This window comes from Aulonocara stuartgranti, assembly GCF_965226115.1.
Source record: "Aulonocara stuartgranti genome assembly, chromosome: 23".
NCBI classification, from domain to species: domain Eukaryota; kingdom Metazoa; phylum Chordata; class Actinopteri; order Cichliformes; family Cichlidae; genus Aulonocara; species Aulonocara stuartgranti.
Window position 1 is genome coordinate 17,626,092 of NC_138958.1, and position 26,986 is coordinate 17,653,077.

The 26,986-nt window shown below is 42.5% G+C and overlaps 1 protein-coding gene across 1 annotated transcript in view; it reads left to right on the forward strand.

Annotated features, from left to right (window-relative positions):
* LOC309700549 (tumor necrosis factor receptor superfamily member 14-like) overlaps nt 1-26,986 on the forward strand; it is a gene marked incomplete at its 3' end in the record, with an annotated part of 65,046 nt that overhangs the window by 34,885 nt on the left and 3,175 nt on the right. Inside the window, exons 2-3 of the mRNA XM_082524148.1 lie at nt 17,518-17,610; nt 22,080-22,213. Of these exons, the coding sequence (XP_082380274.1) occupies nt 22,172-22,213 (42 nt within the window). The 5' untranslated portion in view covers nt 17,518-17,610; nt 22,080-22,171. The remainder of the gene's footprint in view (nt 1-17,517; nt 17,611-22,079; nt 22,214-26,986) is intronic.

Genomic DNA, 26,986 nt, shown 5'->3' on the forward strand with positions numbered 1-26,986 from the left:
GGAAAATAAGTATTTGGTCAATAACAAAAATACAACTCAATACTTTGTAACATAACCTTTGTTGGCAATAACAGAGGTCAAACGTTTACTATAGGTCTTTACCAGGTTTGCACACACAGTAGCTGGTATTTTGGCCCATTCCTCCATGCAGATCTTCTTGAGAGCAGTGATGTTTTGGGGCTGTCGCCGAGCAACACGGACTTTCAACTCCCGCCACAGATTTTCTATGGGGTTGAGGTCTGGAGACTGGCTAGGCCACTCCAGGACTTTCAAATGTTTCTTACGGAGCCACTCCTTTGTTGCCCGGGCGGTGTGTTTTGGATCATTGTCATGTTGGAAGACCCAGCCTCGTTTCATCTTCAAAGTTCTCACTGATGGAAGGAGGTTTTGGCTCAAAATCTCACGATACATGGCCCCATTCATTCTGTCCTTAACACAGATCAGTCGTCCTGTCCCCTTGGCAGAAAAACAGCCCCATAGCATGATGTTTCCACCCCCATGCTTCACAGTAGGTATGGTGTTCTTGGGATGCAACTCAGTATTCTTCTTCCTCCAAACACGACGAGTTGAGTTTATACCAAAAAGTTCTACTTTGGTTTCATCTGACCACATGACATTCTCCCAATCCTCTGCTGTATCATCCATGTGCTCTCTGGCAAACTTCAGACGGGCCTGGACATGCACTGGCTTCAGCAGCGGAACACGTCTGGCACTGCGGGATTTGATTCCCTGCCGTTGTAGTGTGTTACTGATGGTGACCTTTGTTACTTTGGTCCCAGCTCTCTGCAGGTCATTCACCAGGTCCCCCCGTGTGGTTCTGGGATCTTTGCTCACCGTTCTCATGATCATTTTGACCCCACGGGATGAGATCTTGCGTGGAGCCCCAGATCGAGGGAGATTATCAGTGGTCTTGTGTGTCTTCCATTTTCTGATGATTGCTCCCACAGTTGATTTTTTTCACACCAAGCTGCTTGCCTATTGTAGATTCACTCTTCCCAGTCTGGTGCAGGTCTACAATACTTTTCCTGGTGTCCTTCAAAAGCTCTTTGGTCTTGGCCATGGACAGGTGTCTTTTATACAGATGATGAGTTCAAACAGGTGCCATTCATACAGGTAACGAGTGGGGGACAGAAAAGCTTCTTACAGAAGACGTTACAGGTCTGTGAGAGCCAGAGATTTTCCTTGTTTGAGGTGACCAAATACTTATTTTCCACCCTAATTTACGAATAAATTCTTTACAAATCCTACCATGTGAATTCATGGATTTTTTTTTTCACATTCTGTCTCTCACAGTTGAAGTGTACCTCTGGTGCAAATTACTGACCTCTGTCATCATTTTAAGTGGGGGAACTTGCACAATCGGTGGCTGACTAAATACTTTTTTGCCCCACTGTACCATCGGAGATGGAATCACAGGCTCTCAGGTGTCCCTGAGCAAAAGCAAGAAGACATCACCAGAAAAGTACTTGACATCTGCTGCACTGTTGCCGGGGAAACAAGTGCAGGATTCAAAAACAGTATTCATGTAGTTCATCGCCTGGGCCGCTACAGCGAAACTCAGAAGAAACCAGAGCTGGTTATCATTTGATTTGTGACAAGATCAGCTCGTGACCTGATCTGGAGGAAAGCTAAAAACTGCTCCTTTCTGAAAGAAAATTACATGAGGTTCACTGAAGATCTGTCCTCTGCCGACAGAGGAATTCGAGAGAAGCTTTGGCCTCTTATTGATGCTGCAAGGAAAGAAGGAAAAAGAGCTCACTTTGCCGGGGTCTGTGTGATTATTGAAGGGAAAGAGGTGCACCCAAAGCTCATTTCGCCTGAGGATCATGCTGCACCTGCGTTGATGGAGGTTTCATGCCCTCCTTGAGGTATACCTCAAGGAGGGCATCAAGTTACAGATGTCAAAGGAGTTATTTACAATTTTGAGGTTCAGGATAAAAGTTAATACCAGTTCCATGTTAACTAAGGGAAGTAAACTGTTCATTATTTTGTGTTAAAGCCGCACTGTCTATATCACTTTGTTCTCTCAATGTCAGGGGTTTAAGAGACACTGTTAAGCGAAAAGCTTTGTTTTTGTTTGCAAATCAACAGAATACTGACTTTGTTTTTTTTCAAGAATCACACTCTGTTATTAAGGATACTGCTTTTTGGAAAACACAGTGGGGCAAGGACCTATGGTTCTCACATGGATCAGAAAGATCGGCAGGAGTTATTACTCTTTTTTTTTTTTTTTTTTTGCCTGTCCCATTTGGTTCTTTAGCCATCAGAATTGTTGTCTGAAGACCAACAAGGATACCCAATGGATTTACTTTGCCAAATGGATCATCGTGGCATTGCCGTATTGGTCCATTTGGTCGATCTTTGTTTTTATTATTTATTATATTTTATTTTCAGATGTTACAGACGGGACAGACATGAGTGAGGGATAGGAAAGGAAGAAAGAAAGAGGAAGGAAAGGAAAAACAGAAGGGGAGAGGGACAGTGAGACAGGGGGGGAGAAAAAAAATCTCCTGGATCACCTGTTGAGAGAAAAATAGAAAACAAGCAAAAAAAACCAAAGCAACATACTAAACACAACACCATCGCATTAATCTAGCTAAGTGTAAACAGCAGTAAATACTAAATATTCAATGTTGTTGTGCAGCACGCAGGACAGATGTGCTTCGAAGTAGCGGCCAAGAAAGGTGTAATTTGGGTCTACGAGCAGTGAACACCCGTGTGCATACCTGTGAGGATCAGCGCGCTTGTATTCCAAAGGTTTCTCCATGTGACGATCTGCTAGGGAGTGTGGGGGGGCCACAGCCCCGTCCTCCAGGGTGTGAAGCGGGTATGGAGGAGATCAAAACTCCAGACATCCAGAGGCCCCCAGAACACAAGAGACCATGGAAGACCAACAGAGGGGCAGCCGCGCCACTGTTCCAGTAAGAGCTGAGGAGAGTCCCAGATGAGGGTTCACTCAGCAGCCGCGGAGCAGAAGCCAGGGGGAGTTGCAGTGACGCGCCCATGAGCTCCGCCGGCCCCCAGCTGTGCCTGAGTGACCGAGCCCCAGGCCGAGAGGCCCGGGGCACCCCACCTCCGAAAGGGGCCCGAGCGAGCCTCAGGCCCCAGGCCCCGATAAGCGGCCGCCAAGGAGTGAGCCGGTGTGTACCTGGACACCCACCCCCAGACACAAAGAACCACCAACGCACCGACACCTGAGGGAGTCCGCCACCGGCAGGGGAAGTGGTGGTGGGTGGAGATAGGCCTCCAAACCTTGGAGGGCCTGAGGTGTCCCCAGAGAGGTGGCGTCTGATACCCAACCTGACATATAGACACAGACATACAGGCACACACAGACACAAACATTCATTCCCACCCTCATGCTCTCATGTGCACTTACTCCACACTCAACCAACGTGGAGACAGACATAAAGAGACGCTGTACACACGATCACACTCCCCAAGCGTACTCTACAAACCGGGTCTAGGTACCCTTGCCCCTGGAGGGGGGAACTGCACCCAGACCCAGGTGGTGTTACCCTTTTCCCTGCGGTGGGGAGAGGCAGACCACCCCGACTCCGTAGCAGCAGGGAGGCCCCACACCCCAGACCGCAGTCGGACGGCCAACTCCTCCTAGCCCTCCCGCTCCAGCAGGCCGGAGTTATTACTCTGAAGAACAAATTTATGGGAACATTATGCACTCTGAAATGGACTCAGAAGGACACTATGTGTTAATGATTGTCAACATTGATGGTACACTTCTTCTTGCCAACGTGTATGGTTTTAATTCTAAGTCTGATAATGACTTCTTATTGGATGCCCTTGAAACACGCTTTTTGTTCTGGTTATCCAAATACCCTAATCTCCTGTTATTAGTTGGAGGCGATTTTAACATTGCTCGAGATCCTTCACTAGACAGATGGCCACCTAGCTCAAATAACTCTCTGTCCTGTTGTTTAAATACATTTATGCAAAAGTTTAATTTAATAGACATTTGGAGATTTAAAAACCCTAAAGCCAGACTATTTACATGGAGTAAGAAATCCAACTCTTCTAAATCCCGTATTGACTTCAGGTTAATCTCTGATTGCTTAAATAGGGATAATGTTATAGCCAATATAATGCAAACTCCACTCACGGACCACAAAGCGGTATCACTTCAGGTCTTTTTCAATACTAATGCTGCCCAAACTTGTAGGAGCTGCTACTGGAAACTTAATAACTCCCTTCTAAAACATGAAAAAGTGGTTGAAGATATTTTGTAATTAATCAAACGTTTCTGGGATAAAACCCTAACCAGTCATCTCTACTGTCAAAATTGGGAACTCTTTAAATTTGAAGCTGCTAAATATTTAAGAGAGTATGGCTCATCTGCAACAAAACAAAGGAAAAATGAAGAAATTAATGTAATTACTAGAATATCTGCTCTCACTCAGATCCCACCAGAGAACCTATCTGAAGAAGATAAAACTGACTTAGCTTTGCAACAGAGTAAGTTAAATGATATATATAAACTGAAAGCAGAGGGAGCCTTTGTGAGATCAAGGAGAAGATGGTTAGAAGAAGGTGAACAACACTCATCCTATTTTTTTTAAATTAGAGAAATCTCGTTCTAAACTTAGTTCTGTTCGGAGACTTAATATTGACGGTATTATAACTGATGACCCCCAAAAAGTCTCCACCTATTACTCCAATTTTTATAACAATTTATACAAGTCAGAGTTTGATGAGAGTGCTGCTCTGAACTTTATGGAACAAATCCCTGATGTGCGAACAGTTAAAGAAGATCAGATGAGTTTCTGTGATAGGCCGATATCTATTAGTGAAGTGCTACCTGCTATTCGACGTCTTAAACTTAATAAATCCCGAGGAACCGATGGCTTAACCTCTGAATTTTACATTACTTTTGCAGATCAACTGGCTCCATTTCTTCTTAATGTATACATTGAAAGTCTTATAAATCAGTCTCTACCCCCCACTTTATTACAAGGTCTGTTAACCCATAATCCCAAAGCCAAAGAAAGATCCCACTTATATTGACAATTGGAGGCCAATTTGCCTCCTTAATAATGATTATAAGATCCTAGCTCAGATCTTTGCCAAAAGACTGAAAGCTGTTTTGAATGATATTATTGATGAAACTCAGTCTGGCTTTATGGCTAACAGACACATATCCAACAACATTAGACTTGTTTTTGACTTAATTGATTATGCAGATTTGTGTAGGGATGATAGCTTTATCTTATTTGTAGTGTTACGACTGTTATCGTAATTAGGGGTGGGATTTTTAAACGAACAAAAGGTGTCATCTCTCACTAACGCGGCACTCCTGGCTGACGAGTTTGTTTTAACGCACAAAAGTGTGTTCTGTGCACAGAATTCGTTTCAGGAAAATTTCTTTGAACGAAAAAAGTCACCAAAAGCAGTGCGTAAAAATGTAAAAATTCCTTGCTAAATCAAACGGTCGAGAATGTTTTTATTGTCACAACTCAGGACATTTGATTGCTGCATGTCCAGTATTAAAAAGAAAAGAAGCGAGGGGCACTAAATCCCCCGCAGGCGTGGGTTTGATTAAAACCGCTTGCTCGCCAAAGGTGCGCCTGGAGGCTGAACAAAACCCGAAAACTGACATTGACCCGCAGTTTCTACCATTTGTGTCACGTGGCTTTGTTTCGTTGACGGGTGAAGAAAATGATAAAGTGCCAGTCACGATTCTTAGAGATACGGGTACGTACCACTCATTTTTACTAGAGTCTGTGCTGCCTTTGTCTGAAGAAACATTCTGTGGTTCCGACATACTAGTGTGGGGAATAAAAATGAGTGTCACCAAAGCAGGGCCGTGCAGAGACGTTTAAAGGGGCGGGTGCTCAAAGTTAAAAAGGGGCACATTGAACCAGGCTGAATAACAACAACACACATTCATCAAGAATCTAATATGGGCAACAAGGCAAAGCAAACGTAGCCGATGTTTTATGGCTACGGACTCATGGCTCCCAGAAGAGCCTCCTTCCCCCGTCCGGCGCTGACAGTTTAGCAGCGGGCTGCGGACCGCAGCTAATTGCGGCTAATGGCTCTCTCATCGCAACGTTCGGGGAAAGGTTCGTGACTGTTTGTTTTCATGGTCGGGATTTCCAATGGACCTTTGTTGTTGCCGCTAGCTCTGTACCTATTTTGGGCGCTGATTTTCTTTGTGCCCACGGACTGCTGGTCGATGTCGCTAACAGACGCTTAATCGATGCCCAGTCTTTTTCTTCAGTACCCTGTTTCACTCGCGCCATCGAGCCCCTGAATCGGGCTAATTTGGTGACTTCAGGGAATGTTTTTCAGCGTTTGCTCTTGGAGTTCCCTTCACTGACTGTTCCTGATTTCTCAAACACGGCAACGAAGCACGGGGTTGAACATCATTATATTCCGACGGTCGGTCCCCTGGTGTTCGCACGCGCGCGCCGTCTCGACCCCACGAAACTCTCCGTCGCTTGGGAAGAGTTTGCCGCTATGGAGCGCCTCGGCATTGTGCAGCGCTCGAATAGTGCCTGGGCCTCTCCGCTACACATGGTGCCCAAGTCCGACGGACGGTGGCGGCCGTGTGGGGATTTTCACCGTTTGAATAATGTCACGGAGAACGACTGTTACCCCATTCCACACATACAGGATTTTTCCGGCCACCTCGTCGGCACCTCAATTTTTTCTAAAATTGACTTGGTGCGGGGGTATCATCAGGTTCCCATGCGCGCCAAAGACGTCCCCAAAACTGCCGTTATTACCCCTTTCGGCCTGTTTGAATTTTTGCGCGTGCCATTCGGCCTGAAAGGCTCCGCCCAGACTTTTCAGCGGTTGATGGACTCTGTCTTGCGCGGGCTGCCTTTCGTCTTCGTGTACCTCGACGATATATTGGTGGCCAGCTGTTCTGAGAGTCAGCACGCGTCACATTTGCGTCAGGTTTTCCAGCGCTTGGCGGAACACGGCCTGATCGTCAACCCCTCCAATTGCCAGTTCGGCTTGCCAGTTCTGGATTTCTTTGGCCACTGCATTTCCGCTGACGGCGTGGTTCCGTTACCGGACAAGGTCCGGGCCGTTTCGGCTTTTCCGCGTCCGTTAAAGCGCTGCAGGAGTTCTTGGGGATGGTCAATTTCTACAACCGCTTTCTCCCCAGAGCTGCGCACCTGCTGCAGCCTCTCTACGCTGCCTTGAAGGGTAAAACAGCTAAGGACCCGATTGATTGACTCCCTGAATGCATCCAGGCATTTTCTGAGGCCAAGGCCGCGCTGGCAAATGCCGCCCTGCTGGCCCACCCGCTTGCCTTTTTCAGTCGCACGCTTAGGGACAGTGAGTGCAAATATAGCGTTTTTGACAGGGAGTTGCTGGCCCTGCACCTGGCGACGTGGCATGTTCATTTTTTTCTCGAGGGTCGGAGTTTCACCGCGTACGTCGATCATAAACCCTTGACATTCGCGATTTCCAAGGTCTCAGATCCGTGGAGCGGGCGCCAGCAGCACCAGCTGGCAGCCATTTCCGAGTTCACAACTGACATTCAGCACGTGGCTGGTAAGTCCAACTGCGTGGCTGACTGTCTTTCCCGCGCGCTGGTTTCTCCTGTTTATGTTGGCATAGACTTTGACGCTATGGCCGCTGACCAACGGGCGGACCCGGACGTCCTTGCCCTTCGGTCTGAGCAAACGGGCCTTGTACTGGAGGACAGACCCGTGTGGAACGGCGGACCTAGCCTACTTTGTGACGTTTCCACCGGCCGACCACGCCCTGTAGTTCCGCTTTCGTGGCGTCGTCGCGTTTTCGACTCCGTACACGCCCTCTTTCATGCGGGCGTCCGGGCCTCGGTCAAGCTGGTCAGCTCTAGGTTCGTTTGGCCGGGCCTTCGTAAATCGGTGAAAGACTGGGCAGCAGCGTGCATCCCATGCCAACTCGCTAAGATCCATAGGCACACACAGGCACCCCTCAAATTCTTCCGCGTTCCAGGGAGGCGTTTTGATCATGTGCATGTGGATCTGGTTGGTCCCCTGCCGCAGTCACAAGGTTTCGCGCACCTTTTGACTGTGGTGGACCGCACAACCCGCTGGCCTGAGGCAATGCCTCTGGCGTCCACTACAGCAGCAGCAGTGGCCAGGGCATTTTTGTCAACGTGGGTTTCGCGTTTGTTCCCCCCGTCGACATCACCTCAGACAGGGGCCCCCAGTTCGTTTCCGAGCTTTGGTCTGCCATGGCTGATGGCCTGGGCGTCAAGGTCCACCGAACCACTGCGTACCACCCGCAGGCCAACGGGATGTGCGAGCGTTTCCACCGGTCGCTTAAGGCCGCGTTCCGTGCCTCTCTCACAGATCGCAACTGGGTTGACCGCCTTCCATGGGTTTTACTGGGGATGCGCTGCGCGGCTAAAGAAGACCTCGGGGTTTCCCCGGCTGAACTTGTCCTCGGTCAGCCCCTCCAGGTCCCCGGGGAATTCTTTTTTTTTTTTTTTTTTTTTTTTTTTAAATGACATCAGAAACAGCAGTATGCGACATTACGTGATGGCAGAGCTTCAGTTCATCCTTTGTCATTTTTTTTTTTTTTTTTTTAATAAATAGGACAGGGGGAATGAATGAGAAAGAGGGGGAGAGAAAGAAAGAAAACCCAAGGGAGAAGAGACGGTGAGAAGGGGGGGAAGAGAGAGAAAAAAAAAAGAAAAAAAAAAACTCCTGGGTCACCTGTATGGAGAAAAAAAAAACAAACAAACAAAAAAAACAAACAGAGGAGACAGCAAACAACAAAGAGCAACATAATAATAGAGAAAACAAAGCACCATCACAATAAACTAGCTAGTCATAGATATCAATAGTTACTAAATAATAAACGATATTGTGCAGCACGCAAGATAGACAGCGCACAGTGTGCTTTGAGGCAGCAGCCAAGAAAGCTTTAGTCCGCGTCTGTGAATACCCATGTGTGCATACCTGTGTGGATCAGCATGCTTGCATTCCAAAGGTTTCTCCCCGGGGAATTCTTGCCCGAGAGCCCACCCCCGTGCTTCGCTCCCTCTGTGCTGTCTCTCCGTCCCCGAGAGACTCGTTTTCTCTTCCTGGCCCAGTGCACCATTGTCTGCCCGACACCTTTGTTCCGAGGTCGTTGGACTCTTCGCAGTTTGTTTTCGTCAGGCATGACGCTCATAGGCCTCCGCTGCGTCCACTGTATGACGGCCCCTTTAGGGTTATTCAACCGGGCCGGAAGCATTTCCTTTTGGACTTTGGGGGTCGTCAGGAGACTGTTTCTATTGACAGACTTAAACCGACACATGTGCTGCGGGATGATCAGTTGGTGCCGGCTCAGGCCCCCCGCCGTGGCCGCCCGCCTTCCACTGGATTGGACAACCCTGCTACTTCCTCTGGGAGCACCCCCCACCTGGCGGGGCCCGAGCTATCTTCAGCTTCTCCTGGCTGCCCATGCCAGCCTGGTCCTCAGGCTCGTTTCCCCTCAGCCAGCTCTCCACCTCCCCGGTTCAGCCGTTCTGGACGTTTGATTAAAGCAAGAGTTCTGGACTAGGGGATGACCCTACTGGTGTTGGGGGGGGGGCATGTGTGGTGAACCACTGGAGGGCTCCACTCACACCCAGTTCTCAGGAAGTGTTGTTGCTATGTTTTGGAGGGAAAAGTGTTAAGTTGTGTGGTGATGAGTAATAAACGAGGAGTGTTAATCGAGAGCTCTCGTGTCGTCTGTGTTTACCTCCACACCATGATAAATATATATTACAGCTTGTTTCTGTTATTCTGTGGAATCGGAACGAAGTACAAAGTGAGACATTAAAGAGCGGCTGGTTTCACTCTTCGTGGAGCTGCTCCCTGATCCTGGGTGTGCTGTTGTTTACGCTACTGAGCTCTGTTACACTGTCCTGGAGACAGACGGTAGAATTAGCCCTGTATTTGGTCTTGTTTTATAAATATATATATACACATATATACATATATATACATACATATACATATATATATGTATATGTATGTGTATTATGTACATATATATATATATTTATATATACATATATATATATATATATATATATATATATATATATATATATATATATATATATATATATATATATTGTACAGTAAAATATATATATATATATATTACTGTACAATATATATATATATATATATATATATATATATATTACTGTACAATATATATATATATATATATATATATATATATATATATATTGTACAGTAAAATATAAAAGTGGAACAGAAGGAATAAACAACAGTCAAGATGGATGTATAAGAAACAGTAGAAAGGCACACAGTAGAGGACAGATTACAAAGTACAAATATATTACAGTATATTGCGTGTGAACAACATTGAGTGTAGCTGTGTGGGTGGTGCTGCTATAATCATTCTGTGTGTACTTATTACTACAGTAGAGTCAGTGAGTCCTTATGCAAGCTGCTGCGTGTGGTTTGTGCTCTGTGGTTATACACTCAACATAAATCAGTGCATTCAAATTATTATAGGCATACTCAGGGATCAATGATCAATGGATTCATGTTACAGTTTAACTCGTACACTCAACTGTTTGACTTTGAACTTTGGACTCATCTTGCTGTGATAACAGAGCCTGTGTGAAACTGTAGACGGTATGAACTGTACAACTAGTCAGACCAAGGAGCTCATTGTGGACTACAGGAGGAATGCTGACCCACATCCACCCATCTACATTAAGTCCGAGGATCCATGTAAGAGTTGGCGGAGTCGGTAAGTGTCCTGGTTGAGTGTAAACTCTATGTGGAGATAATGTTTAGAGTGTGAGGAAGGCTGTGAAGGTCTCCTCTCAGATCCACAGCAGCGAATTAGTTCACACTGCAGCAGAATGAGCTTCATTCACAGCTGCGTCACTTTTTCCTTCACAGATAAACATGGCGGCCGTTGTTTTTGTCATGTTAGTGTTCAAAGAGTCAGAGCAGCAATCTCAGTATATGTCACAGTGCTTCATATGTACCATGATAAATATATATTACAGCTTGTTTCTGTTATTTTGTGGAATCGGCAATGAAGGACAAAGTGAGACATTAAAGAGCGGCTGGTTTCACTCTTCGTGGAGCCGCTCCCTGATCCCTGATCCTGGGTGTGCTGTTGTTTACGCTACAGTGTCAGCTACTGAGCTCTGTTACACTGTCCTGGAGACAGACGGGAGAATTAGCCCTGTATTTGGTCTTGTTTTATATATATATATATATATATATATATATGTATATATATATATATATATTAGGGGTGCAACGATACACAAAATTCACGGTTCGGTTCGGTTCGATACTTTGGTGTCACGGTTCGATATTTTTTCGATACAAAAAAAAATGTTCATGCCTTTTTAATTTGTCATTTATTAAATTTTCATGGCACATTCCGCACCACATCTCTGTGCGTTCATCATTTGTTTGAAGCCAGCTCACCTCCTGCAACTAGTTTTCCGAGAATACGTGCTTCTTTTGTGGTTCGGACTCCTTCTGACATTTCTTTGGAGGTGGAGGAACATCACAGTAATTGCTTAAAGGAGCTTGCTTCTTCGACATCTTTAAGAGTTCTAAACAAATGTCTGTCCTCCTCCTGAAAATCTTATGTACGCAAACATGCGTTGCAACTTCTTATCTTGTGCGCGTTTTTTATTTTGACAGCGAATGCGCACCTGCGGACCACTTATGTGCAGCCCTGGTTATTTAGCTTGTCATATTGCAGCCACAGAAATTCTTTTGTACATGAAACCATAAAGCTGCACTTTCTTTTTGCCTTATAGTCTGATTTGTCATAACTTTTCCGTTTTGTGGTAAGCTTTTCTTTGGCTGTCACTTCTTCACCCTGACCTGTCTTATTTGGCTCAGCAGAACTAAAATATATATCCTGCTGCTTTTACACACGCACTCACATAACGCTCAGCGATTCTCTGCGCAATCAACCTCTCACATGTTTAAGCTTGCTGCGGGAGATTTCACTTGTCATGTTTGCATAGTAAGCTAACGATTGATAAGACGATGTCAGAGGAATTGGTGCGCAAATTATCATCACTCACCAATCAGTGCTGTCGCTCTCTATACACAGTTCGCGCGATTGCAAAGTGAAAGCAAAAAACAAGCGCAAATTCAAAACGCGATTTCAATATGTCACATATTGACAGTGGCTCACCGATGCCAATGACATAATTACCCAGCTACATTTCCGAAAGAATGCAAAAGCATTGACATATATTTTTCCTTCCTACGATAGACCGACGGGCAGGGCAGAGATAGATTTTGGTAGCCCGACTGGAAAAATCGCTAGCCCCGGGACGTCGGGCTAGCGATTTTGCAAGCCCTGTATCTGATTGTGGAATCACTCATCTTTGGAAAAGAGAGTTTATTACAGAGAAATGGCTCTTTCCAAAATAAAAGCTATACTATACGCTTCTTCTGGGCTATATTCTCAGCAGCATATTAAACATATTAGGTCCCCATAAGGAGAATCATGTGCTAACGGCTGTCTAAATGACTCGGGTAAAGTTTGTAGCATGCCTGCTTGTTGTTTTTGTCTGCTTCCACTTGTCTTTGCACTAGGATGATGTCGGCGTAAATGTGCAGTCATAGTCGTTGTGTTCCCACTAGTGCTGTCAGCGTAAATCTCGTTGAAATGACGTTAACGCCACAACACGGCAAATCTCCGTTAACGAGCTACCGCGGATCGCCCCATGCATGGGCTGGACGGCCAACACGTTAACGAGCTAACTGCACTAACACACTAGCTCCCACCCATGTAATTGAGCATTGCGTGGCACATCCAACATACTGTTTTACTTTAGTCCATGACGTGCTTACCTTCAGGGTCATACATCACATGAAAACCAAAATAGTTCCAAACGCCAGATCTGAATGAGGGTGGGGGAGGTTCAATTTGCCATGTTGCAAGGAGAGCTTAACTTCTGTCTCGCTAGCTTGCCCTGCGCTCAGTGAATCTGCGTTCGACTACTCCGCCTAGGCTGCACTGTCAAGCGCAGATCCACTGAGCGCTCAACACAGACAGCATCGTCAGAAGGAAAGTTGATAAAATAAATTAAAAATTTTGTATTGTTCGATACAGATGCGTACCGAACCGAAAGCACTGTATCGAACGGTTCAATATCGATACGAGTATCGTTGCACCCCTAATATATATATATATGCACAGTAAAATATAAAAGTGGAACAGAAGGAATAAACAACAGTCAAGATGGATGTATAAGAAACAGTAGAAAGGCACACGGTAGAGGACAGATTACAAAGTAGAAATATATTACAGTATATTGCGTGTGAACAACATCGAGTGTAGCTGTGTGGATGGGGCTGCTGTAATCATTCTGTGTGTACTTATTACTACAGTAGTGTCAGTGAGTCCTTATACAAGCTGCTGTGTGTGGTTTGCGCGCTGTGGTTATACACTCAACATGAATCAGTGCATTCAAATTATTATAGGCATACTCAGGGATCAATGATCGATGGATTCACGTTACAGTTTAACTCATGTGCTCAACTGTTTGACTTTGAACTTTGGACTCATCTTGCTGTGATAACAGAGCCTGTATGAAACTGTAGACGGTATGAACTGTACAACTAGTCAGACCTGTCTGTAAGTGTCAAGTCTAAACAGAGATGAATAAGTCTGCTCAGACTTGAAGAGATTAAAGTAAAGTGTGAGCTGGTGTTATGTGATCGGACTGTTACACCTGATATCTGGGGGTCCATGTGCACACGGTGTTGTGCTAAAATGTGATTTCTGTTTGTGTGTTGTTAAATAGTCTGTAGTCAACAGGATTTATGACGGGGTTATACATTAAAGAAAGAAATGACCTGACTCCAAGTATCTGTATGACTCTGTGTTAGTGCACCTGCATTATAGTCAGTCCACTCCTTGCTGTCCACCTAAATGATCTTCATAGAACTATTATCTTATATTTGTTGGATTGTCTGCTCTCCTTTTGGCCTGATTTCTCTTAAAGAAGATATGTTTAATGAGACTATAGCTGGTTAAATAAAGCATATATAAAGGTCACTTTGCTGAAACATGACTGAAGCTTCTACCCTGTGACAGGAATGTTGTTTAGGACTAAAGATGTTTGACATATGTTTCACAGATTATGGGCCAACACGTCATTTGTTAAAATAAAAAACAGTTAAAATGTGGCAATCTGTTACCCAACGATCAGTTTTTGGTACAACACCTGCAGTCAGAGTGTGGCATCCTAGTTTGGACGTTTTATGTCTCTTATCGTTGCTTTTACTGTCTTTTTTAAGTTTCTGGTTTGTTTCTTTTATATTTCTGTATAACATAGATTTGCACAGTTCAGTTGGTTTTTGGACTTAAATCCAGTTTTGTATTTGACATAATCAACACACTCCAGAAATGAAGAGACGGATCGAAACTGTTTGTCTCCACTTTCAGACAAGTTTTTTTCATTTTGGCTCATGTGCTCATGTTTATATAGAGGTTCTGTTTAATAATAAAGACAACTAATATCAGAAACAAACAGCAATTACTTTACCAACACATACATACATTTCTTCTACTAAATAGTTATCCCACCTTTTAAATGAGTTGCCAAAAAGCATATGTACTAAATCTTATCCAAGCCTGGTCCTGGGTCTGTATATCCTCTGCTTGAAGTTTTGACTTTCTAGTTTTATCCTGAGATTCCAGGCTGCTTAGTGTTTGCAGTGCGTCTTTTCTCTCTATGTATTGAGTCTTGTAAGTTTTATTCCTCCCTCAGTGATATTTCGTCCTCTGTCAAGTCTCCTGTATTAAGATTATTCTTGTCTCTGTTTCCCTGTTTAATCCATTTAAAGAGACCAACATATAACAACCAACTGAAGGGGAAATTTATCTTTAGTGACAGAAACGCCTTTCTGAGAAAATACCTCTGACAGCTGGATAAATGATCTACCCTTGAGACTGCTGATTCCAGTTCATTCACAATAGACAATAAGCTGCTTGTATTTTGTCCAGAAATTTCAAGAGGGCTTCATCAATGACTCTGTAACAAAAGTAGCCAAATTAGCAGGTTCTAAAGGCAGAGGTTGTTACTACTTTGGTTCCCTTTTCCACGTTTACTGACGTGGAACAACGGGAAGAACAGTGAGACTAGTATTTCAGCTGATTTTCTAAAAACACTTTAAACTGAAAACATTCTTGACATTAATCTTTACAGCTGCTGTCTGACCTTTGCTGACTTTTGCTTCTCAAACAGTCAGTCTTTTCTTCATGTGGGTTATTTTGGACTTTTACAGACTAAAAGACTGTGTTGTTCACCGCTACAATTAATTAAAGGCCTGTTGTTAGTATCCACCAAAGCTGCTGGTGTTTTTGTTGTGACTTCTTTATCATTTCCAAACTCCGTTTTTTAAGGGAAAGCCATGTAGTAAATACATGACTGGTTTCTGCACCTGTTGATCATAATTTCTGCTGTGTTCAGTCCCTCGTGCTGGTAGATGTTTCACCTCAGTTACCATAAATTGTGTGAAGCATATACCTAGCTTGCTTGTTGTCAAACCTTTTTTCATGCTTATCTTTGATTTCTCCTGCAGACCACTTGCAGCCTTTCTCCATATTTCTTGAAGCTCACAGTAGAGCTTGTTAACAAGTGCCTTTGTAGTTGTGGCATTATCCAAGTCATCCATAACACCAAACATTGCATTTAAACATCCTGTGAGGAACAATGCAAAAAAACTCTAACACGCCACCATCTTCTGGCTTAATTATTGGATAGTTCAACACTTTATGAAGCTTCTGCAATCCTATAGTCATCAACAAAACTTTACTTTAGCATCACCGCTGTAATAGTTTAAGACAGCATTTTCACATGGTTCAAAATTCCCTTTATCTGCACCACTGATATCTGCTGACGTCTACATGAGCGTTCTGTACACAGCTCTACTAAAACTTTCGTTTCTGCTTCTGACCCAGCCAGAGCAGCAGTGATTGTATTTTCTTTCAAGCCTTTATAGCAGCTTCTGTTGTTTTGTGTTCTTCTAGAGTCTTAATTTATGCTGATAGACGTTTGGTTTTATCAATGACTTGTTCAAGCCTCTCATTCATTTTATCTTCATGTATCTCTTTTCACAAGTGCACATACATACAATATACAGGCTGACGTCCTAAGGAGGAGTTTGTTTTCATTCATTCATTACTATCATCACCAGACACAGAGTAGTGTCATTCCAGTTTGCTTACAGAGGAACAGAGCTTGTCTTCAGTGACCTCACTAAACCTGATTTTTAATACCTGGAGAGAAGAAAAGCTTCTTATGCTCATTTACAGTTTGTTGATTATTCTTCAGCCTCAAATTTGTAATGAGAAAGTTTCTAGAACAGTTCAACATGAGTAAGTATCATTTGGACTGGATTCTGGACTAACAGGGTACAAAGAACCAGGATAAAAGGGATCCTGTCTAACCAGCTCTGCTCCCCGACTCACTCCCGCATGGATACGTTATCTCAACTCTACAATTAATCCTGTCTATACATATGTGTGAGAGCAGTTCTGAAAATGTCAGAGGCATGCTTCTATGGTCTGCAGATGACTGTGTTAGTGTCATTCTGCTCCAGGATCATGAGAGCAGGCATTGGACTGTAACTGTGCTGAAGATTTGGAAATCAAAAATAATTTAAGTTACAGGTGCAGTTGTGATTTTGTATTTGTGCTCTATCCATTTTTATATTCTCTATTGTTTTTCTTTCTCTTTTCTGTCTGTCAGCTTTGACATTGTTATATTATACATATACTGTGAGTAACAATAGAAATGAATACATTACATTAAAAAACAACCAAACAGGATGAGCCTGTAGAGACTTTCTAGAGCTCGTCTTAGAAAAGCAAATCTGTTTGGCACAACGGTGCATTCAGATCATAATTCAGATTGCAGAGGCTGCCTGACAGGACCGGCTAAAACATATCTAATACAAAAGAAATGAGTATTGAGTTTAGAACATGTACTCATCAGGTCATATCCATTTAAGTCAGAATGTGCTCAGAGTTTAAATATGTGGGAACAGTTTTTGATTCAAAGCCAAAGGGAACCAGTGCCTTTCATGTTTGAGACATCTTTCTCGTTTCCACATTGATAACATCATGATGATTTCATATTATCGAGCTTATGTTGAATCTCTTCTATGATTTTGCTTGGTGTCTTGGACATTTGTCAGGAAATGAAGCGATCAAACAGCTGATTGGTGAATCAGTTCTGAACCATCACCACTTTACAGCAGACACATACAGCAGTTTACTGCTTTAATGTTTCTTGATGACTGAACATACTTTTGCAGTTTGTTCCTCTTTCCCTCTTCCTTCTGGACAAAGGTTTCTGTTTCCAGAATAAAGAACAACAAAATTTAAAAAAGCTTTGCATCATTTAGATCAATGAATCATAGCTTTGTTGCTTTGTGGGTTACGTGATGCTCAAAACCTGACTGTATCAGGTGAGACAGAAACAGTCAGCTTCATCATGTGTTAGTAATTCTGATCTAAAATCATTGGTTTTCCTTGTGTTTCCAGATGTTGTCAGGCTGTTCTTCCTGTTAGAAACTCCATCATCCCAAATCTCAGGGACATGCTTTTGGACCATGGAAACTTTCACCTAGGAGCCGGGTAAGCCATCCAAACCTGTGTGGAAAAAGTTGTTTAATCATGAATAAACTATGATTAACCACATTTGTTGGAAAGTTGAGTTCAATTTCTCTAGCCACACTCAGGCCTAATTTCAGACCTCCTGAATGAAGAAATGCCTTAAAATAAATCTTTCTAACAGAGTGAAGTCAAAGGTCTCATAACCCAGGGTTACAGAGATATGAGTTTATGCTGCTAACAATGGGTCTGAGTTGGACCCCTTCCTTGTAGATCTTTGGAAGTCTGTAAATAAAGGGTACAGCATCTCCTGGGTATAGACGCAGTGTTGGGAAGGTTACTTTTAAAATATATTCCATTACAGAATACAGAATACATGCCCCAAAATGTATTCTGTAATGTATTCCGTTACGTTACTCAATGTGAGTAACGTATTCTGAATACTTTGGATTACTTAATATATTATCATGCTGTTTACAACTACATGAATGTACTATTGCTGTGATTTATTACTGTTACTGAAGGTCCGCCGCTCTGAACCGTAGTAAAGGGACCTCTGGCTAATAAGGTGGGTTCTGTGTCGGGCTCATAGCCGAAAACTAGCTTTACTTTGTTGTCTGGGTCAACTTTGCTAGCGAGAGACAGAGAGAGGCGTTGAAAGGCTGCTCCAACAGAACTTATTGTTTTTGGAGGAAAACACGAACATGGTGTACAGTCGAGTCTTAATAGCTTACTTACAACTGGGCTCGTCAGGCTCTCTTCTTGGCTGCAGTGGTCATTATTATATTTACATGCTTCCAGCATTCTTTAGAGCTATACCTGTAGCATTCTGCCTATTAGCTTAGCACAACAACAACAAAAAGGTCTCTCTCACCCAGGAAACATGCAGAGAGAGAGCGTCACCCCGTAACCATGGCTAACCGTAATGCTGCCACCTGGAACTACAGAACGTAGCTGTCAAACAAAACCCAAACAGTCCTGACCCGCCACAATATGAAACAGGGAAGTACCGCCGTGTAATCCATTTATTTCAACAAAGTAACTGTATTCTGAATACCACCTTTTTAAACGGTAACTGTAACGGAATACAGTTACTCATATTTTGTATTTTAAATACGTAACGGCGGTACATGTATTCCGTTACTCCCCAACACTGTATAGATGGTTATATGTAGGGCACTCAATGATTTTGTCCTTTTCAAGTTGTTGAAGGCAAGCGATAATGTTCACATTTTGAACATAGAAGACAGATGGTTTGAAAGAGGAGCGGAAGAAGCCATCTATTCCACTGTTAACAACCGTCTTTGAAGAGAGGTGGTGACTTATGACACCAACTATCTGCCATCTATGATCCAGTTTTGAGATCCCTTCCCAGACGCCTTAACACCCACTCACATCCTGGGCCATTTGACCTCAGGAAATCACATGATAGAGTGGGGCCAGGTTTCACAGCGGGTTCACCTCAAACCTTGGCTGATTGTTACCTACACCCATTTCACACCTTAGCTCATGTGATTAGGTAGAGGACAGGGGGTCCATCCATGTCCCTCTTGGGGGACACTCCCCTAGGACTTAACTTTGGGACTCTCCACCATTTGACCTTAGAACTGAAGAAGCTTCTCGGATGAGAGGTGAAACGTCTTCAAGCAACTTAAAGAAGTCCAGACCCTTTTCTTTCTGAGCTTCTTAGACTAGTTTTCTCAAACTGTGGTACATGTACCACTAGTGGTACTTGGGCTCTCTCTGGTGTAACGTGGGAAATCTTCACTTTTTTTTAAGATTAAATAAGCTGGCGGGCTCGTTTAATTTAATTTAGTTTAAGTAACTATTGCACACTTTCTGTAAATTCTATAAACTTTATTTTACTTCTCAAATATCATTGTGTTGATCTGCTACATGATATATTTAAATGAAATTGCTGATCCAAAGTTGCATACCACTGTATTTTATAAGGTGGTACTCATTGTGAAAAGTTTGAGAACCACTGTTGTAGAGGATAAATTTCAAATATAGGAAAACTCTCCACACCAGAATCATCTACAGGTACATAGAGGGAAAGAAATCTTTTGCAGAATAAGAGTATAACCTCTCTATAGGAAAACTCTCCACAATTGGAGAACCACTGCCTTAGACCATGGTAAGGGTCATTATCCACTGTGACAGAAGAATGACAGAACTGCCCACAATTCAGTGATTTTCAGCATTTTCAAACACTTTTATTAACGGTTTTTGTTCAAACAATCGGCTGCAACTTTCCAGCACAGAGTCACACACACTAACAACAACAACCTCGTTCAGCCCTGCCACATACACACATGGAGAAAACATGGAACAGTGCTGATCCTTCCTTGAGAGACCAGCCTATCAAAACTATTCCAAGGAACCATCAATGACTCATCCAGGAGGTCAAAGAAGACTCCAGAACTACATCTGTTTATCTGCAGATGTCACTTTGCTCAGTTAATTTAATTCAATTCCAATATATTTATACAGCACTTGGTCAGAACAACAGTTGCCTCAAGGGGCTTTATATTGTAAGGTAGACCTTAGAATAGGGTTAAAGTCAGAGGTCATTATTCAACAATAAGAAAGAGACTGGGCAAAAATGGAGAGTTCAAGTTAGTGTCAAATTTGCCAAGAAACATAGATTTTCCTGGGGCTTCTCAGAAATATTCTATGGATTGACGAGACAAAAGCTGAACTTTCTGGAAAGTTTGAGTCCCGTTACATTTGGCACCAAAATAATGTCATTTCATAAAGTGAACATCGCAGCAGCAGTCAGACACAGTGGTGGTAGTGTGGATGGTCTGGGCTGTTCTGTTATAACGGATGAAACCATAAAGTCTGCTCTTTACCAGAAAATCCTGAAGGAGAATGTCCACCAGTGATGGGAATAATGGTGTTACAAGTAACGGCGTTACTAACGGCGTTACTTTTTTCAGTAACGAGTAATCTAACTAATTACAATTTCTGTCGTTACAACGCCATTATAGTTAATAACATGACAATCAGGTGCAGTCGCGTTACTATTTTTCAACAAAGAGACAGTTGAAGTTGTCTTCAGCTTACCGCATCTTATATCAGTCACACGGAAGTAGCTGTAAGTAATCTGGGCGCTACAGCTTTAAGCAGCTGCGTGCTCCTGTGGACGGCAATCACTTTGTAGTACAACACCTGGAGCTCAGGGAGGCAAAACAATCGCATGATTGCTGCTGTTTGACTGAGGATTAATAAAGTAGTCGTGGTAAGCCAATCACATGACCACTTAAAGACAACGCAACAAGGTGATATATACCAGTTTTTAAATTGTGTCAATAGGCCACGTAAAAGATTCATGATAAACAATATATATGTGTGTTTTCCTGAATAGTTTCGTCACGTTTACTGTCTAAGGACACAAAATATATAACTTCTACTCTACTCTGAGTTTATGTTTTTTTCTGATTTTGCATCAATTGTGTTAATACAGTATATCAAAATGAAAACGTAACTGAAAAATCAGACATTTAAGGTTGTGCTGAAAAGAATGATACCAAACAAGACAAGTAAATAGCTTTTAAAGGTCAAATGTAGGGAAAATCAAAAGTAGTTAAAAATGGCCAATTATACCCTGGACCCCAATGGTTAAACTTTTTTTAAAGTAACGCAATAGTTACTTTTCAAGTAATTAAACGTACAGAAATTACTTTTAGAAGCTTGTAACTCAGTTACTAACTCAGTTACTTTTTTGAAGAAGTAACTAGTAACTATAACTAATTACTTTTTCAAAGTAACTTTCCCAAAGCTGATGTCCACACATCAGTTTATGTGCTGAAGCTCAAAAGCACTAAGGCAGCAGCACAAGGATACAAAACGGAGCAGCAATTCACCTCTGAATGACATAAAAAAAAAATAAAATGAAGGTTTTGGCGTGACCTAATTAAAATCGTGACTTCAGAATCACTCAGATTGAGATGCTTTGGCCTCAAAAGTAGGTGAAATACTGAAAGACACTTTTGGACTTTGGAACAGAGCAAGCTGTTAAACTTGAAATGTAAATCCTCATGAATGAAACGTTAGTTTGATGCGTCCGACTTCTCCCATTAAATGAATCCACTCGTGCAAACAAACAGTTCCACGAGATAATTTGATAAACTCCACCATGACTCTTTATTTTGTCACCAAGATTTCCAAAGTGTCTTGGAAGTTTTACATTTTCACATTGAACTCTTTAACATCGATCAGTCAGATCAGAGGGATGTGGAAAAAGTCAATCCATGGTGAACCAGCATCCCTGTGCACACTGACTTTCATTTTATTTTCCTTGGCTTCTGTTTCCAGGGTACAGAACATCAAGGACATGATGCTCCAAATTAAGAATATTATTATTATTATTTTACTTTCATTAATTTGTACTTAGCATATGTTTTGTCTGTTGTGTTGATATTAAGGGTCTGCATGTAAGGATGGATGGCGAAAGACTGCAGATAAAAAAGAAAAAGTTGTGTTTCCAGGTGTTGTCCAGCTGTTCTTCCTGCTAGCACTCCATCGTCTCAAATCTCAGGGACATGTTTCTTCTTTTGGACCAAGGAAACTTTGAGATCAGATGTCTTCAAGAAGGAAACCTGAGAATGCAGCAACATTTCTGGTAAAATATTTACAGAAAGTTACAGCTCACCTGGCTGAGCAGCTCTCCTGAAGGCTTGAGCGCCCTCTGCTCGTTCCTATTCATTTTACTTCATGTCTTCTTCTCCTGATACTCTCTGTCAAAAAGTCAAAAAGTATACAGTAACAGAATGTCACCACATGCAGAAACCTAAAGGTAATTTCAGCTACGCAAATTTTTTAGAACATTTTTTAGCAGACATTGATCAATGGTCATAAGTACCATTCACAGAGTTTTGGGGAATGGCTTCAATCACAGCATTGTAAGATGGAGAAAGATCTACCCTTAGGCCTGCTCCTCAATTTGGAGACGGTTGTTCCCTTTTCATGTAAATGGCCTCCTTGACTCTACGCTCAAACCAGTGTTCTGTCTACTCAGATAGACACTCCACAACTTCAATCACATTGGCTGTTTTTGTATTACAATACAGTACCTCCTAATGTGCATGATTCTCACAGCAATGCTGCAGAGTGCCCCGTGATGTAATTAGTATGTTACACAAATGCTACAACAAAGGTGGATGTTGAGGCAAGAATATACAGTGGCTTGCAAAAGCATTCGGCCCCTTGAACTTTACCACATTTTGCCACATTACAGCCACAAACATGAATACATTTTATTGGAATTCCACGTGAAAGACCAACACGTGTGCATAATCATTCAGCCCCCTTTGGTCTGAGTGCAGTCAGTCAGACATTGCCTGATGAGTGCTAATGACTAAATAGAGTGCACCTGTGTGTAATCTAATGTCAGTACCAATACAGCTGCTCTGTGAGGGCCTCAGAAGTTGTCTAAGAGAATATTGGGAACAACAACACCATGAAGTCCAAAGAACACACCAGACAGGTCAGGGATAAAGTTATTGAGAAATTTAAAGCAGGCTTAGGCTACAAAAAGATTTCCCAAGCCTTGAACATCCCACGGAGCACTGTTCAAGCGATCATTCAGAAATGGAAGGAGCATGGCACAACTGTAAACCTACCAAGACAAGGTCGTCCACCTAAACTCACAGGCCGAACAAGGAGAGCGCTGATCAGAAATGCAGCCAAGAGGCCCATGGTGACTCTGGACGAGCTGCAGAGATCTACAGCTCAGGTGGGGGAATCTGTCCATAGGACAACTATTAGTCGTGCACTGCACAAAGTTGGCCTTTATGGAAGAGTGGCAAGAAGAAAGCCATTGTTAACAGAAAACCATAAGAAGTCCCGTTTGCAGTTTGCCACAAGCCACGTGGGGGACACAGCAAACATGTGGAAGAAGGTGCTCTGGTCAGATGAGACCAAAATGGAACTTTTTGGCCAAAATGCAAAACGCTATGTGTGGCGGAAAACTAACACTACACATCACTCTGAACACACCATCCCCACTGTCAAATATGGTGGTGGCAGCCAATGTTCCCCCTATGCTGCGCACGTGCGCAATTGTGCACTGTTAGCACGGTCTTTGCGCAGAAAAAATCTGCAACACGCACTGCATTGCGTGGCTGATGTGGAGTGACGCCACATTAATGACAATGAGTACAACCACTGGAGATGTAAGCAGGACAAAGTGTAGACTTTATACCAGTTTTTAAATTATATTGATAGGCCACGTAAAACCAGAGTTATGATAAAAATATATGCAATGTTTGGTTTTCTTCCTGAATACTATTGTTGTTTATATTTACTGCAGGAAGAAACTGTAAAAACGGCGTTTTATTAGGAAAACGCTCGAAAGCGCTCTCCGCCTGTGAGCAAAGACGAAGCCAAAACACCCCCCACCCTTTCCCATTGGTTGAAAAATGTACTCGAGTCGACCAATCAAGAGATGTCATTTAGTTGTTTAGGGAGGGGTAAGTTTTAATTTAATTTGTGTGGCATCAGATTTGATGCAGAACAGCTGATTGTTCTGTAAATAGATTGAAATGTTTGTTTAAAAAAAAAAAAACACCTTAGCAGCATTTTTAGGTAAACAGCTTCAAAAAACTTTGTTGTTTGCAAAACAAAGTAACTTTTTTTAAGAACTATGCCCAGTATTGGTTATTATATACTGTATTTTGCAGATAGGACTCAATCGCAGACCACAGACTCATACTACAAGTCAGAGCTTTATTGAAAAAAGTGTTTTCCTAAAATTGGAGTTCAAGTTATTTTTACTTCCAATAGTGTTAACATACTACACAGGTCATGAACAAGATTTTTTTACATTTTCATTGTATGTGGGCGAAAGCAGTTAATTAAAAGTAGTCTAACATAAATGTAAATGCTGTGATTTGATTATTTTAATAAATCATGTAACTTGGATGGATTTGATGCTGGCGTGACCACAGTGCACACGTCTGCTGTTGCACACAGTGGTCCAAGGGACCGCTCAGGGAGTTTGTGTGTTCGCTCAGACACATGAAAAATTAGAGGGAACATTGGTGGCAGCATCATGCTCTGGGGGTGCTTCTCTTCAGCAGGGACAGGGAAGCTGGTCAGAGTTGATGGGAAGATGGATGGAGCCAAATACAGGGCAATCTTGGAAGAAAACCTCTTGGAATCTGCAAAAGACTTGAGACTGGGGCGGAGGTTCACCTTCCAGCAGGACAACGACCCTAAACATAAAGCCAGGGCAACAATGGAATGGAAAAGGTGGTTCTACAAAGTATTGACTCAGGGGGCTGAATAATTACGCACACCCCACTTTGCAGTTATTTATTGTATTGATTTTCGTTCCACTTCTCACATGTACACCACTTTGTATTGGTCTTTCACGTGGAATTCCAATTAAATTGATTCATGTTTGTGGCTGTAATGTGACAAAATGTGGAATAGTTCAAGGGGGCCGAATACTTTTGCATGCCACTGTACCTGCTCCTTGGGCTGTGGCTTTTTGTCAGACTAGAGCAGGGGTGTCAAACTCAAATACACCATGGGCCAAAATTCAAAACTGGAACAAAGTCGCGGGCTAACGTTAATATTTATTGAAATATATTTATTCCTCCAGATATAAGAATGAATCTTTTCTTATGGACTCAAACACGTTTTGCTGAAAAACTGAATATGGAACAAACAAAGCTTAATACTAAACAATATATATATTAGCTGTATAATACCAGTAAGCCAGCTCTAATAGTAATTTGGTATGGCTTCGCGGGCCAGAGTTTGACACCTATGGACTAGAGGAACATGGTGTTGTTTTTGTAGCCATTTCTGTCGTTCGATTTCAGAAATTGGCAATTTTATTTTTCTTGAGATGCACTTATGACACGTTAAGTGACGCCACTGACCAGCCAATCACTGGCATGCAGTTTCAGGACGTCTTTTCAGCTACTTTTTACTAATAGAAAAGGGGTTCAAGTGACAGCCTAGGTCAGGGGTCGGCAACCTGCGGCTTTTTTTTACTTTTTTTTTTTTTTTTTTTTTTTTAGCAGCATAGTGCTTTTTTTTCCAATTATTTTTTTTAAAAGTCAGGTCAAGACTCCAAAAGCCCAAAGACAATATAAGGGTGGTGGCTCACAACAGTTTTTGTTTGCTACATGGTTCATTTTAGTTCAGCTGGGTGTCTTTCCTTTTGTTATATTTCTTTAGGAGTTCAAAATGTGTTAATTACATAAATAAAATATAACTTTCTCTGTAGCTCTTCATGGATTTCATAAGCATCACACCTTAGTTGTTCAGACAAAGCATAAAGGTAAAAAACTATATATACAGTGTTATCTTCATTTTAGATGTCAAAAAGTATTTGTGGCTCTCAGTGTTTTCTTTTGCGTGGAAACCGGGTCCAAATGGCTCTTTGGGTGTTAAAGGTTGCTGAACCCTGGCCTAGGGGAAATGTGGCAGGCGGTAAGCCTGTTGAGAATGATCATTAAGCATTTTGGGGTTTTAACTTTACTAGGTTTTGAGATATTAATGTTCAATCATGGCCTCAGATTTCAATTTGTGAAAGAATGTCTGAGAGTGGGTCGACAAAAGAATATTTTTGTAAACATTTTATTATATCTTTTAATGGGAAAAATGTCTAAACTGAGCCCAATTAGCCATTTTCCTCCCTGGTGTCATGTGACTCGTTAGTGTTACAAGGTCTCAGGTGCAAATGGGGAACAGATGTGTTTGAATTTGGTGTTATTGCTCTCACACTCTCATACTTGTCACTGAAAGTTTAACATGGCACATCATGGCAAAGAATTCTCTGAGGATCTGAAAAAAAAATTGTTACTCTACATAAAGATGGCCTAGGCTATAAGAATAATACCCTGAAACTGAGCTGCAGCACAGTGCTCAAAACCCTACAGCAGTTTAACAAGACAGGTGCCACTCAGAACAAACGTCTCAGAACAAACTAAAGAAGTTGAGTGCATGTGCTCAGCGTCATATCTAGAGGTTGTCTTTTGAAAATAGATGTATAAATGCTGCCAGCATTGCTGTAGTGGCTGAAGGCGTGGAGGTTGAGCCTGTCAGTGCTCAGACCATATGCAGCAAACTGCTTTACATGGCTGTCTTCCTAGAAGGAAGCCTTTTCTAAAGATAATAAGAAAGCCTGCAAACAGTTTGCTGAAGACAAGCAGACTAAGGACATGGGTTACCTGTGGTCTGATGAGAACAAGACTAGCTTTTTATGGTTCAGATGGTGTCAGGGGTTTGTGGAGGCAACCAGGTGAAGAGTATAGATAAGTGTATTGCCTACAGTCAAGCATGGTGTTGGGATGTCAATGTTTGGGGCTGCATGAGTGCTTCTGGCACTGGGGGGCCTCAGTTAATTGAGGGAACCCTGAATGCCAACATGTACTGTGCC